Genomic DNA, 15,384 nt, shown 5'->3' on the forward strand with positions numbered 1-15,384 from the left:
CTGCAGCTATCTAGCCGGCTAGCTAGCTTTTAGCTATCTGGATAACTAGCAATTAGCTATCTATTATTGATAGCTGACGTTGATTATGTTGTGTGTCATTTTTACCTGTATGTAAAAATCTACACAAAACAGTCAAATAATAGGTAAAATCAGCAGCTATCTAGCTAGCTATCTATTGGTTATCTGCCTAGCTAGTTGGCTATCTATTAGCTACTCAAATAAATAGAAAGCGAGCCGTCTGGTTAATAGATGGTTCATGGTTAGATAGCTAATAGATAGCAAGCTAGCTTTCTATCTATTTGAGTTACTTGGGGGTTGAGTGAACGCTGGCGCGTGTGGCTGCCGCTGCTCACCCACAGAAACTTATTCTGTGACTGTAAAGTGACGTTGAAAGTTTTGTAAGGTGCTTACAAATGAAATATATTATTATTATTATATTATTATATTACAAAATCAAAAATTGGTGACTCAAATCTCCCTCCCGCCTCTGCTTCATGCTAATTTTATCCAAACAACATTAATTGTGCTCAGAAATCGTTCCCCACACCGACAGAGTGACAACACGGTTATGCATTCACCCATTAAAAAAACGTGGATCCAATGAATGTCAGTGTAAGCCGGGGATGGTTTTTCGAGGGAGTCGTTGTTTAGTACAGGTGCATAAGAGGAGAGAAAATCGCGGCGCACACCCCCTCCGCCCCTCACCGTTGCTTTTTGGGGTACGAGAGAAATGCCAGTTTTGCGCAAGCCTTGACGCCACAATGCGGGACAGCCCGGTTCCGCCACGCAATCAAACTACAAGCAACCCAAGACGCGGAGCCAGCAGATGCAGACCGCAAAGGAGGAAAGGGGGGAGGGGGTAGTAGAGAAAGAGAGCAGGATGAGAGGATGAGACTGAAGCAGAAGCAAAATAAAGTAAAAATGTTGAGGTCGACTAAAAGTGCCAAATGCCAAATTTTGTAAACATTTTGTTTTCATTGAAGGTGACTGAGCTTCAAAAGAAGAAATAAAAAAAAACAGACATTTGCATGAAAAAGAAGAAAATAAGCAGCCAACAAAATCATATCAAACAGAAGGGTCTTTAGATTTGAAAGGAGGAGGCATGCAATCACCCATTTTTTTGACAACCTTGATTTTCAAATCACAGAGTACTACAAAACATCGCCCAAAAAAGAATTATTTAACTACAAACATCAAATTACAGTGATCCCTCGCTACTTCACTGTTCACTTATACCAGTTTCAGTGCATCGTGGGTTGGCTCGCTAGCTATCTAGCTGGCTATCTATTAGCCATCTACTGTATTAGTGCTAGCTTTCTATCTATTTGAGTTATTCCAGGTTGAGTGAACGCTGGCGCATGTGGCTGCCGCTGCTCACCCACAGAAAAACTGATCCAGGGACAGTAAAGTGACCTTGAGAGTTTTGAAAGGCGCTTATACATGATATGTATTCTTAAAACGCACACTTATTCTTAAAAGTGCACACTATTTTTGCTATATATATAGAGAGAGATATATTATCTTATAAATTGTTTTGTTATATATGTTGATAACATTATATATTTATTTACATGTTTATACAGCACATGCCATACATTTATTTACACACACTAGCATAAATTCCCATATCGGGAAATTCTCTTATAAGGAAACTGTCGGTACCACAAATGCGATTCCTTATGAGAGAATACTTACGGTATAACTCTACTTTGTGGAATTTCACCTATCGCGGGTGATCCTGGTCCCCATTAAACATGAAAAACAAGCCTGGTCCCCATTAAAAGCTGTATAGCACAGATGTCAAAGTCAAGGCCCGCGGGCCAAATCCGGCCCGCCACGTCATTTTTTTCGGCCCGCGAAAGCAAATCAAACTTGTTAAATTCCATGATGATTGCTAAAATCTGAGCCAAAATTTCATATTTTTGGATGTCAACCAAAATTAAAGTCATTATTCTTGACTTTAGATTTGAAAACGAGTTATTCATTAATTTGCTGTGTGCTCTATATGTAATATTTGAAGGGATTTAAACATTCTAATGGGTTCCCCAAATTCATAACGGCCCTCGAGAGGAAACCATAACTATAATGTGGCCCGCGGTAAAAAATGACTGACACCCCTGCTGTATAGTGTCCATTTGAGTGTCTTGTGTCTATTCTACCAACAGAGGGCAGCATCCGAAAATGAGGAATAAGCAAATGTTGGCTTGGCACATCTGCAGGGCCAATTATTCGCTTAAAGGACAACCGACGCCTTCGGACAAGTCGTGTCCATAATTTGTAAAATCACTTCAAATGACTTCTATTGAGCGTACTTTACAAAGATTTCAGCGCATATAGCTATATTTCACGTTTTAAGACGTGAGCTGAATATTCCGGAAGTGTTGTTTTTGAGTTGGTAACGATGCCTGACGTCACGTCTGAAACACCCCTGACCGAGAAAGCGACATACAATGCATTTTGAGTACTTTGTTTGGTCTGAAAACTTCATGTTGATGGTGAAATTAGAAGGAAAACACAAATAACGCGATGGTGAATCGTTGTGTGTTGCACCAAGACTACTATTTGATACTAGTTGACACAAATTCCCAGCATACAAATCAGCCCATTTCCAACGGAGCTTGGGCGCCATCTTGTGCATTTTCTGGGACGCTACATTGGAGTCCCGACGGCTCGAATTGATACGCGAGTACTTCTTTAATTGATTGCAAACATTTATGCTTGAAAAGCATCTTCTCCGAATCTGAAGCCATTGTTTTGATTTTATAGCGAGGCAAGACGTCCTGGCGTGACATCACGAACAAGGGGGCGGGACCTTCTGAAACTCGCCATCTCCGAGGTCATTTTGAAGTAGTTTTGGGACACTTTAACTCATTTTTATTGGTGTTTTGCATTTGGCTAAAAATATCAGCCTGCGTGTTTTTGGGTATTTTAGATGCTATAAAACGTTTTTCTGATGTCAGTTAGGGAACAAAAAAATGGTGTCGGTTGTCCTTTAATACTGCAACACATTATTTTGTAGCCAACTCGTTCAATTTTGTAGACACGGTACCTTTTTAGTTGGCGATGAGGGGCTGGTGGCGGAGGACACGGTGATGCTGGACGGGGCAGGCGTCACGGCGCTGTGGCCCACCGACGCCGAAGGTTTGTTCTTATCTAAAAAGAACAAGTTCCAGAAATTATTTTCAAGAAATGAACTCTAGCAATGCCCATTTTGCAGATGGACGGAAGACTTACCGGTTTCGTTCTCCGACTCGGAATCTTCCTCCTCCTCTTCTTCGCTGGAGCAGCTGGATTCGTCTTTCTTGCCTTCCTCTTCCTCCTCCTCCACTTGGTCCACCTTCTCGGGCTCCAGGGTCTCGATCCGCGGGGCGCTCTTCTCCGGTTCCAGCAGAAGCGTTTCTTTGCTGCGGCGCAAGGGATTTTAACACCGTGAACAAAATGGCCCTCACGCTTTAATGGCTTACTTCTTTAATGGCTTCAGTGATTGGTTGTTGTCCCCCGTGGTGGTGGTTTCGATCAGAGGAGATTTTTTGTCGTCTTTCTTCTCGCTCAGCAGCTGCAAGTGAAGACCGAAAATGAGACTCTGCGTTCAACAGACAACGAGCGGAATTTCTTACCAGGTTTTGTTTCTTTTGCAGCTCTTCCAGGTATCCCAGAACATCTTCATCCGATACGTCAAAAGGCGTCTGGCCCTAATGCACAAACCCGAATCACAAGTTGAAGCAAAACAAAACAAAATGGACGCACTTTGAGGCCTGCATGTGAGGAGTGGAGGACACAAACCATTTTATTAATGACGTCCATGTTGCAAAAATTCTCCACAAGTATCCTGCAGGCCTCCTCTTTGCCCCAGTGCGCCGCCGCGTGGAGAGGAGTCCAGCCGTCGTAGTCCTTAATATTTACATCATAGCCAGCTTGGATTAAAAGCCTGCAAAATACAAAAAAAAAGCATTATGGCAACAATTAAGAGTGTGATTTTTAGGGTGGGTTTTATAAATTGTTCCCCTTGACACTTCTGATGATCTCTCACAGCAAAGTAGTTGAGAATTACTGCTTGAAGGAACCAAATGAAAGCCAAATGGCTGATTTATACCTTTGTCCTATTAATAATAACAATAATAATAATAACGATAATAACAATAGTAATGCATGTCATTTACAAGCGCCTCTCAAAACTCTAAAGGTCACTTTACAGTCACAGGATAAGTTTTTTTTTTTCTTTGGGTGAGCAGCGGCAGCCACACACGCCAGCGTTCACTCAAACCAAAATAACAAATACAGTGAGACCTCAACTTACAAACACCTTAATTTACAAACTTTTTGTCTTACAAACGTCAAATTTATGAAAATTAAACCTTATAATAAGCACTATTTTCATAATACCCTACACGGCTGGCGGAGTGATCTTCGGCGGAAGCACACGACCAAACAGCACCAGAGGTTAAGTTACCAACAGTTCTTATGGAAGGTGACTCTCCTTCCATAAGCCATCAACGACCATCAAAAAGGTAAATAAAACTTTACTTTACAGCACAGTTTATTTCTTTAATTACAGTCCTCATGTAATGCGCCTCTCTTTCCAAACAGCAATTCCCTTTGACCTTCGACCTCCAACGCCATTCCATCAAGCCATAAATGACCATCACACATGTAAATAAAGTGACTTTATGATACAATGCAGTGTATTTCTTTCACTACAATACAATAGCACATTTATTATACATAGAATAAGGTATGTTGTGTGTAGTTTTAAGGCTTATTTAGTTGAAAAGTACATTTTATGGAAACTCGGGAACGGATTATTCCCATTTTAATGGTTTCCTATGAGAAAATATTTTTTGAGATACACACTTTTCGCCTGACACACTCTGTCTGGGAACCAATTAAGTTCGTAAGTTGAGGTCTCACTGTAGACAGAAAGCTAGCCAGCTAGCTAATCGCTAGGTAATAGATATCCAGCGAGATAGGTAGCTAGCTAGATAGGTAATAGATATATAGCTAGATAGCCAGTTAGCCAGACAGATAGCTAATAGAATGCAAATACATAGCAACTTGCTAGTTAGCTAGGGAGCTCATTCACTGCCAGATATGTGCAAATACGTGTCCACTCCAGCGCCAGGTTTATTGTCATTGTCACTCGAATTCCAGGACCCACAGAATATTGAGCTTTAGCACGACATAAACATTCAATGCAGTGTAACTAACCTTATATTTTCATCTTTCATCAGAAAAAAAAAGTTATTTCCTAAGTTAGATGGGTCTGGAGTTATAAGAGCTTGAAATGAGGGCAGATGTCCAAAATACAATGCAATACATACATATTGGTTTATATAGCGCTTTAACAACAGCTGAAGCTGGAACAAAGCGCTAACCTGGAAAAAAAAGGGCTCCCCTTCCCCTTGTGGAAGGCAAAAAAAAAATTGCCAGAGGTGTGGCCAGCGCTTTATTAGCATCCAAGCATGAAAAAACAAAACCCGAACTAATTTCCAATTGTCAAATACATTTGTGAATGGCAGTGAATGAGTTAAGTGAACATCTACGATGACGCCCGAGGCGAGAGCGCTTACTTTAAAACCTCCACGTAGCCCTTGGCGGCGGCCACATGGAGCGCCGTTCCTCCGGACTTGGCGTGGCGGATGTCTTGGATCTGCCCGCTGTTGACCCACTGGCGGGCGTCGCGTAGCATGACGCGTTCCTCCTCCTTGCGGGCCGCCTCGATATCCACGCCTGTCAGATATATGAGGAAAAAAAAGAAAAAAGAGGCGTGGTTTGTTAACTCAAAGTCCATGTCGCTTGTGTTTACGCTTTGTGCGTTTGTTGTGGTTTTTTTAGCGTTCGGTTTGGTCGCCAATGTTCTGTCAACGTGACGCTGAGTTAGCGGCCAGTTAAGTGGGTCAATGTGTCAGCGCGATACAACAAACAGGCCTGCTTTGTCTCTCGATACACCTGATCCGCTCGCTCAACTCAATCTGCGAAAAAGGGGGTGGGAGGGCGACACAAAAACAATGAGCAGAGGAGAGAACCTGCCCCGTATTTGAAAAATTGTTTCTTCAAGTTGCATAAGGATGCATGCGAATTAACTTCTTTTTACAATACAGTGACACCTTAGCTTACGAACTTAATTGATTCTCAGAAGATGTGTGTAAGGCAAAAAGTGTGTCTTCCAAACATTAATTTCCCATAGTAAACAATTAAAAATGAGAATAATCCGTTTCCAAATCCCCATAAAACATAATTTTCTACTAAATAAGACTTAAAACTACACAAAATATACCTTATTTTTATGTATAATAAATGTGCTATTGGATTGTAATGAAAGAAATAAACTGTACTGTATAATGAAGTTGTTTTATTTACCTTTGTGATGGTTGTTGATGTAGATGACTCCTGATGATATCCGAGTGAAGTTGCCGTGCTTTCTCGGCGATAATACCCTCACTCACACTGTCCCCTGCTAGCTGCTTTTCGTTAATCCAAATAAACAGAAGTTTTTCAACCTCATCTCTTGCCTGAGACCGTTGCTTAGACAACACAGAAACACGCTTAGCCACACATAGCAATGGTCGACTTGGCGTTCTGGTACCGGGACGTTAAATTACACAAACGCACACCTCGTTCGTGTTTCCCGATAATCTCCTTCTTCTGCTCGACTGTAATTTTCTTTTGTGTCCTCTTCAGTTTAACACTAGCCTGTGATGGGGTCTTTTTCGGTCCCATCATAGCAAAAGTATGACACTCGATAACAAACCGTGTCTGCATTCAAAGGGGGTGTGGAAAATTAGCCCGCCAGCCACAGTGGCGCTGTTCAACCGTGTGTTTTGGTGTTCTTCCGCCGAAAAATAGTCCGCCAGCCATTGTGGCGCTCCGTCTGTTTGCCACTATGTATGCCGAGATTATATTCTCACGAATTTAATGTTCGTATGGCGAAAAGTTCATTAGCTAAAGCGTTCGTAAGCCGAGGTATCACTGTAATGGCGGTGATACTGCACGTTAGCCACAACGGGAATTCTGTCGGGAATGGAGCGATAATAATATTAAAAATAATTATACATTTTATTTCTAAGCGATGGGTTGTCGGTTTGTCCCGTGATCACTTGAAAAGTTGCCAACGCGAACGGACGCTGTCTATAAAAAGCAGGAGGACTAATGGAGTCCAAGTAGGAACAGAGAAACTAGCAGCGGTTCAAAGCTGACGACATTTTTTTTGTCCTTCTAAAACAGGAAAACACACAACATCAACAATTGCGTAAAGTTGCCGCCATTTTGTCACCGCTGGTGTCTCGCACTACCGTGAAGACATTCGTCAAACACAATTCAAGGCATCTCCAACGAGCGGATTACATCCTACATCATCGACACGTGTCGGACATAAATATAACCCATTTTAAAATGGCTTCTGTTAAATATAGCGGACATATTGAATTCCTCAGCGTGCACACAATAGCCGAGACTTGGGAGTAGCTTTAAAAGGTGGCGCCTGGCAATGGAGAGCTACGTGGACGTGAGCCACCCGGGCTAATCCCGATACGCTGGCCACTTTTAGAAATGTTGGTGGATAAGGCCTCCCCCCCCCCCCCAAAAAAAATGTTGCTAAAATTACCCCCCCCCCCCTCCCCCACCTTGTCGGTTGATCTCATTCTGCAGGAGCTCTTCCATGGCCTCCTCTTCGGCGATGTCCAGCGGCGTCTCGCCCTCGCTGTTGACCACGCCCACGCTAGCCCCCTGGCTGATGAGGTACCTGCCGTTGATGACAAGACGACAGTTTCAACGAAGAGATCCATTTGCACTGGGGCTGCTCGCGCTTATCGGGTGGCGATCGGAATACAATACAATACAATACAATACAATACAAGGAAGTCCAAGATGGCACGAGTCTTGCTTTTTTGTTGTTTTTCTGTTTTGTTGTTTTTTTACATTCATCAAGGAGGAGAGTGTGCTGAGCGGTTGTGCCTTTTCGGCAGCACGATTCATGCCAGCACCGTTTTTGATCGGGAGGAATGTCGATGCTATTTCACTGTCAGCATCGGACAGCTGCGGGGCCGATTGTAATTTTTTTGCGCCTGTAATGGGCAGCATTTTCACAGAGCCGCTTTGTTCGGCGCAAAGGTCGCATGCGTATGTGAAACTGCCGCGGCTAGAATTGAAGCGGATTTACAGTACGTGGGATAGGAGATGTGAGACAATGTCATTTCGTCAAAGTATGCTCCTGTTTCGTGTTTGCTATCAGCATTTAGTTTGTAGCAGACGTGCACATTTCACCATGACGTCCCTGATCCACTGTTGAAAAGGAACCTTTGATCCTCATCTTTCATCTACAACTGCTTTGTACAAGAAAGAGGGTGCAGAAAGTGTTTAAGATTGAACGACTGGGTCTTTGTGTTGTCCTATTTATTGATTTTGACTTCAAGATGGCGCCGCGAGAGTGGCTGCCTTTCCAGCAGCTCCTGTATTTTGTTTTTCTACCTCTTCCTTTCCTTTCCTCTTCCTTCCATATCTTTGCTGCTGTGAAATGTAAACGTCATGATTGCTAGACTAATAAAGGCTCATCCAATCCAATATTGATTTATATAGCGCTATAACAACAGCTGAAACTGTAACAAAGCGCTATTCCATTAAAGGACAACCGACGTCACTTTTTTGTTTTTTAAACTGACACCAGAAAAACGTTTTATAGCATCTAAAATACCCAAAACATGCAGTATGATATTTTTAGTCAAATGCAAAACACCAATAAAAATGACTTAAAGTGTCCAAAATCTGAATAGGGCATTTTCAGAAAGTCCCGCCCCCAGTTCGTGACGTCACGCCAAGACATCTTGCATTGCTTGTGAATCAAAACAATGGCTTCAGATTCGGAGAATATGCTTTCTTGTTACTCATCCAGTTATGAATATGATTCAAATAGTCCTGATGAGCAAAGCATACATGTTTGCAATCGATTAAAGAATTTATTTGGGCCATTTTGAGGCAAACGGGCGGGGGGGGTGTCTCAAAAAGAGGCAGAAAAATGGCGACCAGCTCCGGTGAGGACTGAATCAGCTGGTTTCCACAGCTCTGCTACATTCTTTCCATGGAGTTTGCCTCCCTCTGCTGGCGGCTTTTGTATGTAACACACGGTTTTCAAAAAAAAAAAAAAAAAAAAAAAAACAGTACAGCAAAATACATTGACGTGATAGAAAGACGCTACAATGCGTCTTTTTTACGGTGAGGAGGCGGTCCTTATCTGACGTCACATACGGACTCGTCACCAACTCAAAAACAAGACTTCCTGAATGTTCAGCGCGAGTCTTAAAACGTAAAATATAGCTATATGCGGTGGAATATTATTAAAATACGCCGAGTAGAAGTCATGTGAAGCCATTTTACAAATTATGGACACAACTTGTCCGGAGATGTCGGTTGTCCTTTAAGTTTAATGCAAATAGAGGGATTATGTAATAATAAAATCATCAATCATCTCAAAAGAACGTGGAATGTGTAAATGCTCCGAGGGCCTGATTGAAGAACGGAACACTCTTGGACTCTTCGCTCCGATTCTCAACATTAGCTTCTCTGTGGGGCAAAACGGTAGTCTACCGGCTTGCCGAACTAAAAAGAAGCCTTCTCCTTTTTTTGCCTCTGTGACACAGCGTCTCTATGAGTCACCCGTCTGACCGGCGACTTGACCCTTCGCTTTCACTCGTGTCTCCACTTCTCGGTTCCACTTTCGCCTGAATGTGGAACGGCGTTGAAATTCTCGTCCGATGCTTCCCAAAAGCAGCAGCTAAATGCGTCGCCTGCTCGTACGGTAACAGTACATCAGGTCAGGAAAGGAGAACTTGACACTCCGCTGAGCCTGGTTTGATCTCCTCTTCATAACATCGGTTCGTTTAACTGTAAAGTTAATCTCCCCGAACAAAATGGCGTCGGTTCGAAAAGAAACAAATAGGCCGCGTTGACGGCGACGATCACTCACTCTGCGATGCTCAGGTACCCGCAGGATGCTGCGGCGTGGAGCGGGATCCAGCCCTCGTTGTCGGGTTGGTTGATGCTGGCGCCGTGCGTCACCAGGAACGTCACCATGTCTGGATTGTCGTCGATGCAGGCCTGCGGAAGGGATGGCGAATCAGCCATTTTTTGCACGTCACGCTAATAGCATTTCCAAAAACGTCATTACAAAACGACTTGAAAGGAGAACAACTAATATCCAATCAATCTTCCTGGTGGGTCATCTTTCACCTGGGAAAAAGCAGCAAAAGGAATTGCAGAGCAACCAGAGAACTGCGAGGCAAATGTACAAACCACTCACCACCGCGCTGCCTGATATTAAAACACGACTTATGGAATAAACATGTGAACTCAGAGCTACACTCATAAAAACTCACCCGCCATCATTCAACACGGCGCCTGGACACTCTCTCCAGACCCCCCCGCCCCAATCCACTGGGGTTGCTATGACAACAAAGTCATTGACAACAGATAGACGCGCGCACGCACGCACGCACAGTGGCCTTACGTTCGGGGCACACGTCGATCTGCCTGCAATCCTTGTCCAAATTTGGTTGGTTTGCACGGCCGTAGATGGCCACGGCTGCAGAGTATCCGAGCTCATCTTATCTCACCGAGCGTGCGTGTGCGTGCGAGCAATATCTTCTGCTCCAGGTGGACAACAAGAAGAAGAAAAAAAACATCTCTCAATCTGGAGGATTTCATGTGCCTGGAGGACAATCACACACACGCTAGATTTGACTCCAGAGCAAAAAGTCATCAAATTGCATCACCCTTTTCCTTGCTCAAGACTAAGCATGAAAACTGAGAAGTAAATGTAGAGGTAATTATGTCATGATGGGAAAAGAAGTCAAACTGAACCACCATATCAACTTTTAAACAAGGCAGGATATTTGGCTTACCTTTTACACCTTACACCGCCCTAATGACTCTCGAGCAGTTGCACACTGCAAGAATCAAAAAAAAAGGGTGCGGAAAATCCTAGAGGACCCTCCGCACCCTGCCCACCACCTTTTCATAGGGGAAGAGCTTGATAACGAGGAGACGGAAAAGGGTGGACAATCCCAGTGGATCCTCCGCACCCTGCCTACCACCTTTTCCAGCGACTCTTCATAGGGAACAGTTTGATAACGAGGGCACGATAAAGCGCGGAAATTCCTAGTGGACCCTACGCACCCTGCCCACCACATTTTCCGGTGACTTGTCCTAGGGAATAGCTTGTTAACAAGGGCGTGGAAAACGGGGGAATATCCTAGTGGACCCTCCGCACCCTGCCCACCACCTTTTCCAGCGACTCTTCATAGGGAACAAACAAGGGCGCGGAAAAGGGCGAAAAACCCTACCGGACCCTCTGGACCCTGCCCATCACCTTTTCCAGTGACTTTTCATAGGGAATAATTTGGTAACAAGGGCGGAAAATCCTATAACAAGGGCGCGGTGGATCCCTTCCGCACCCTGCCCACCACCTTTTCCAGCGACTCCTAGGGTTCATAGGGAATGAAAACAAGCGCGCTTGATAAAAGGGGCGGTAAAAAAACCCTACCGGACCCTCTGGACCCTGCCCATCACCTTTTCCAATGACTTGTCCTAGGGAATAGCTTGATAACAAGGTTGCAGAAAAGCGCGGAACATCCGACTGGACCCTCTGCACCCTGCCCACCACCTTTTCCAGTGACTTTTCATAGGGAATAATTTGGTAACAAGGGCGGAAAATCCTATTGGATCCTCCACACCCTGCCCACCACATTTTCCAGCGATTTGTCCTCGGGAATAGCTTGATAACAAGGGTGTGGAAAAGGGCGGAAAATCCTAGTGGACCCTCTGCACCCTGCCCACCACCTTTTCCAGCGACTTTTCACAGGGAATAGCTTGATAACAAGGGTGCAAAATCCTACTGGACCACCTCCAGCGACTTTTCACAGGGAATAGCTTGACAACAAGGGCGCGCGCCCTGCCCACCACCTTTTCCAGCGACTTTTCACAGGGAATAGCTTGATAACAAGGGCGCAAAATCCTACTGGACCCTCCGCACCCTGCCCACCACCTTTTCCAGCGACTTTTCACAGGGAATAGCTTGATAACAAGGGCGCGGTAAAGGGCGCAAAATCCTAGTGGATCTTCCGCACCCTGCCCACCACCTTTTCCAGCGACTTTTCACAGGGAATAGCTTGATAACAAGGGCGCGGTAAAGGGCGCAAAATCCTAGTGGATCTTCCGCACCCTGCCCACCACCTTTTCCAGCGACTTGTCCTAGGGAATAGCTTGATAACAAGGGTGCAAAATCCTACTGGACCCTCCGCACCCTGCCCACCACCTTTTCCAGCGACTTTTCACAGGGAATAGATTGATAACAAGGGCGCGGTAAAGGGCGCAAAATCCTAGTGGATCTTCCGCACCCTGCCCACCACCTTTTCCAGCGACTTGTCCTAGGGAATAGCTTGATAACAAGGGCGCAAAATCCTACTGGACCCTCCGCACCCTGCCCACCACCTTTTCCAGCGACTTTTCACAGGGAATAGCTTGATAACAAGGGCGCGGTAAAGGGCGCAAAATCCTAGTGGATCTTCCGCACCCTGCCCACCACCTTTTCCAGCGACTCCAGGCGCTAAGATCCATGCGCACTTCGTCCAGCAAACATTTTAAAGAGATTCTTCTCCCATCGCCATTAACTCTCTAAACACTAACCCAAATAGTACTGTATAGTGCCTCTTTACAATTTTTTTTTCTGATGATGATACTAGTGCAGCGTGTTCAACCGTAGACAAATTCCTTATGTGTTCTACATACTTGGCAATAAAGATGATTCTGATTCAATAAACAATGTTACATTTGCAGTGAGACTTTTCAAACGTGCGTCGTAGAGGCTAGCTAGGGACCGTTAGCAACCTGGAGAAACTAGCCATGTTGAGGAGGATGCGCGCATCCATCTTGGCCAATTGACAAAGGCCATTAGGCCGCGCATGGCGGCGCATTCAAAGCCGCGGTGAGTCACTTAAACCCGTTTAGCCGGTGCGAGGTAAGCTTTGGAAGCAATGAAAAAGATTGCTAACAATCGAGCATCTGTGAAAAATTCCATCAATGCTGACGTTTCATTTTTCTGATATCAAACCACAGATATGTCATTTTTTTTTAATGAAAGCAGACCGACTAACTTTACATTATTCCTTTCGTCAGCGCAGACCGCCGATGCGGATCTGTCGCGACTTGGAATTGAAGCGAATTTACACTACGTGGGGCAGGAGATGTGTATGTGGATCCGGTCGCGGCTCGGAATTGAAGCGGATTTACGTCTTTTCGTTGATGGATGCTACAGCCAACATTTTAAATATATTCTGATTTAAAACAACATAATACAGCAACATTTGGAAAATTGCTGCCGGGAGACCCAATTCTCAACCTCTACTTATCTTCCGAACGTCTTTTTAAATCAAGAATTTACAATTTCCAATGTTATACTAGTGGAGGTATCTACACACTGAATGATTTCTCATAACTTTCTAAATTTACTGTTGCGGCTTGGAATTGAAGTGGATTTACAGTACGTGGGACAGAAGATGTGAGACAGTCTGTTTTCGTCAATGGATGCTGCGACTTCGTGTATGCTTTCAACATTTAGCATGTAGCACACATGCGCATTGCACCACGACGTCTCTGATCCACTGGTGAAAAGGACGCTTTGATCTCTCTTTATTCTTGTAGAACTGCTTCATGCAACAAAGAGGGTGCAGAAAGTGCTTAAGATTGAATGGACTTTTGTGTTGTGTCATATTATTTTTTAATTTTGTTTGTTATTGTTTGACTCCAAGATGGCGCCACGTGAGTGACTGCCTTTACAGCAGCTCCTGTATTTGTTTTTTCTACTTCTTCCTTTCCTCTTTTATAACTTTGTTGCTGTAAAATGTAAATCAACAGTGCAGATGCATGCAGGGAAAGACAAAAGTCACCCTGAATGCTAACAGTAGCTTTTCGCATTAGTCTCGCAGTGGAGAATTTTACATTTCACAGCAGCAAAGTTATGAAAGGAAGAGGAAAGGAAAGAAAGAAGTAGAAAAACAAAATACAAGAGCTGCTGTCAAGACAGCCACCCCCGCGGCGCCATCTTGAAGTCAAAAAAGCAACAAAAAAAAACCTAAATAATAATAATATGACACACAAAAACAAAATATATCGATGACAAGGTTTCTTCAGCCGTCATCTGTACTTCTTTGAAGGTGTCGGACGTTTCGCTTCTCATCCGAGAAGATTCGTCAGTGAACTAACCTTGCTGGCAGCTCTGGCTCTACATATATCCCTCATGGACAGAGATTCTAAAGGTTGAGGGGAGCAGAGGACAATTCCCTGAGTCTAAACTGATTACTTCTTTTGTCCTGACTGATTATGGTCTGTGACTGGTCCTGATTGCCCCATTTGCCCTGGTATCACCTCATCATCATGACTAAGCCTACGTGGTAACGATTGAAGAATTCTATTGTAAACACGATCCAAATTGAACCTCACACCACTATGGCGATTTAGTGAAACGGAAATGTCCGACACCTTCAAAGAAGTACAGTTGATGGCTGAAGCAACCTTTTCATCGATGGACCACTCCGGTACGACTGAGAGGTTACACAGACGAAACACAGAATATACAGACAGTCATTCAATTTTTTTTTATGTTGTGTTACATTATTTGTTATTTAGTTGTTTTACTTCTAGATGGCGCCTGACTTTACAGCAGCTCCTGTATTTTGTTTTTCTACTTCTTCCTTTCCTTTCCTCTTATGTTCCTCACAATGAAATGTAAATGGATGCAATGCGCGCCAACCGCAAAGGAGCCTTCTCTTCGGCCCTGGACTAGCATACCAGTGGAGAAATTCCCAGATAAGTATTACTCCGAGCCTCTGGGCTTTTCAAGCATCGGCGGCACTTTTAGCCACGCCTGCCGTCCCTCGTCATCCGCCACCTCTCGCAACCATTTCCACAAAAGGAATTCCTCTGTGGACTCGGGGGGGGGGGGGGGGGGGGGGGGGGGGGGGTCCGGGGAGGGCTGCGGTTTACACACACACACACACACACACACACACACACACACACACACACACACACACACACACACACACACACAAAATAAAACAAGAGTCCAAAAAAATATATGGAAATTGAAATTGTGGGGGAAACGTGTGGACATGTTGGAATGGAGCTACTGTGCTAACGGTTGAGAGGTTCGATGTGGACACGGGGACCGAGGGGGGGAAGGGGTTGTAGGGGGCGACCAGCTGGGTCGCGACACACTGCGAGATGAGCTCACTTGTAACACACACACACACACACACACACACACACACACACACACACACACACACACACACACGCACACACACACACACACAAGCTCCGCTGCCTTCTAGCTGCTAC

The 15,384-nt window shown here is 44.4% G+C and overlaps 1 protein-coding gene across 3 annotated transcripts in view; it reads right to left on the reverse strand.

Annotated features, from left to right (window-relative positions):
• ppp1r12a (protein phosphatase 1, regulatory subunit 12A) overlaps positions 1–15,384 on the reverse strand; it is a 47,114-nt gene that overhangs the window by 19,447 nt on the left and 12,283 nt on the right. For all 3 annotated transcript variants that reach the window (XM_088989314.1, XM_088989315.1, XM_088989313.1), the window contains exons 2-9: positions 9,956–10,086; positions 7,620–7,738; positions 5,568–5,727; positions 3,784–3,928; positions 3,618–3,692; positions 3,465–3,556; positions 3,235–3,404; positions 3,050–3,153 (exon numbers count right to left, since the gene is read on the reverse strand). In XM_088989314.1, coding sequence (XP_088845440.1) covers positions 3,050–3,153; positions 3,235–3,404; positions 3,465–3,556; positions 3,618–3,692; positions 3,784–3,928; positions 5,568–5,727; positions 7,620–7,738; positions 9,956–10,086 — 996 coding nt within the window. The remainder of the gene's footprint in view (positions 1–3,049; positions 3,154–3,234; positions 3,405–3,464; positions 3,557–3,617; positions 3,693–3,783; positions 3,929–5,567; positions 5,728–7,619; positions 7,739–9,955; positions 10,087–15,384) is intronic.

Source organism: Hippocampus bargibanti, linkage group LG22 (genome assembly GCF_051943395.1).
Source record: "Hippocampus bargibanti isolate YZ-2025 linkage group LG22, ASM5194339v1, whole genome shotgun sequence".
Classification (NCBI taxonomy): Eukaryota; Metazoa; Chordata; class Actinopteri; order Syngnathiformes; family Syngnathidae; genus Hippocampus; species Hippocampus bargibanti.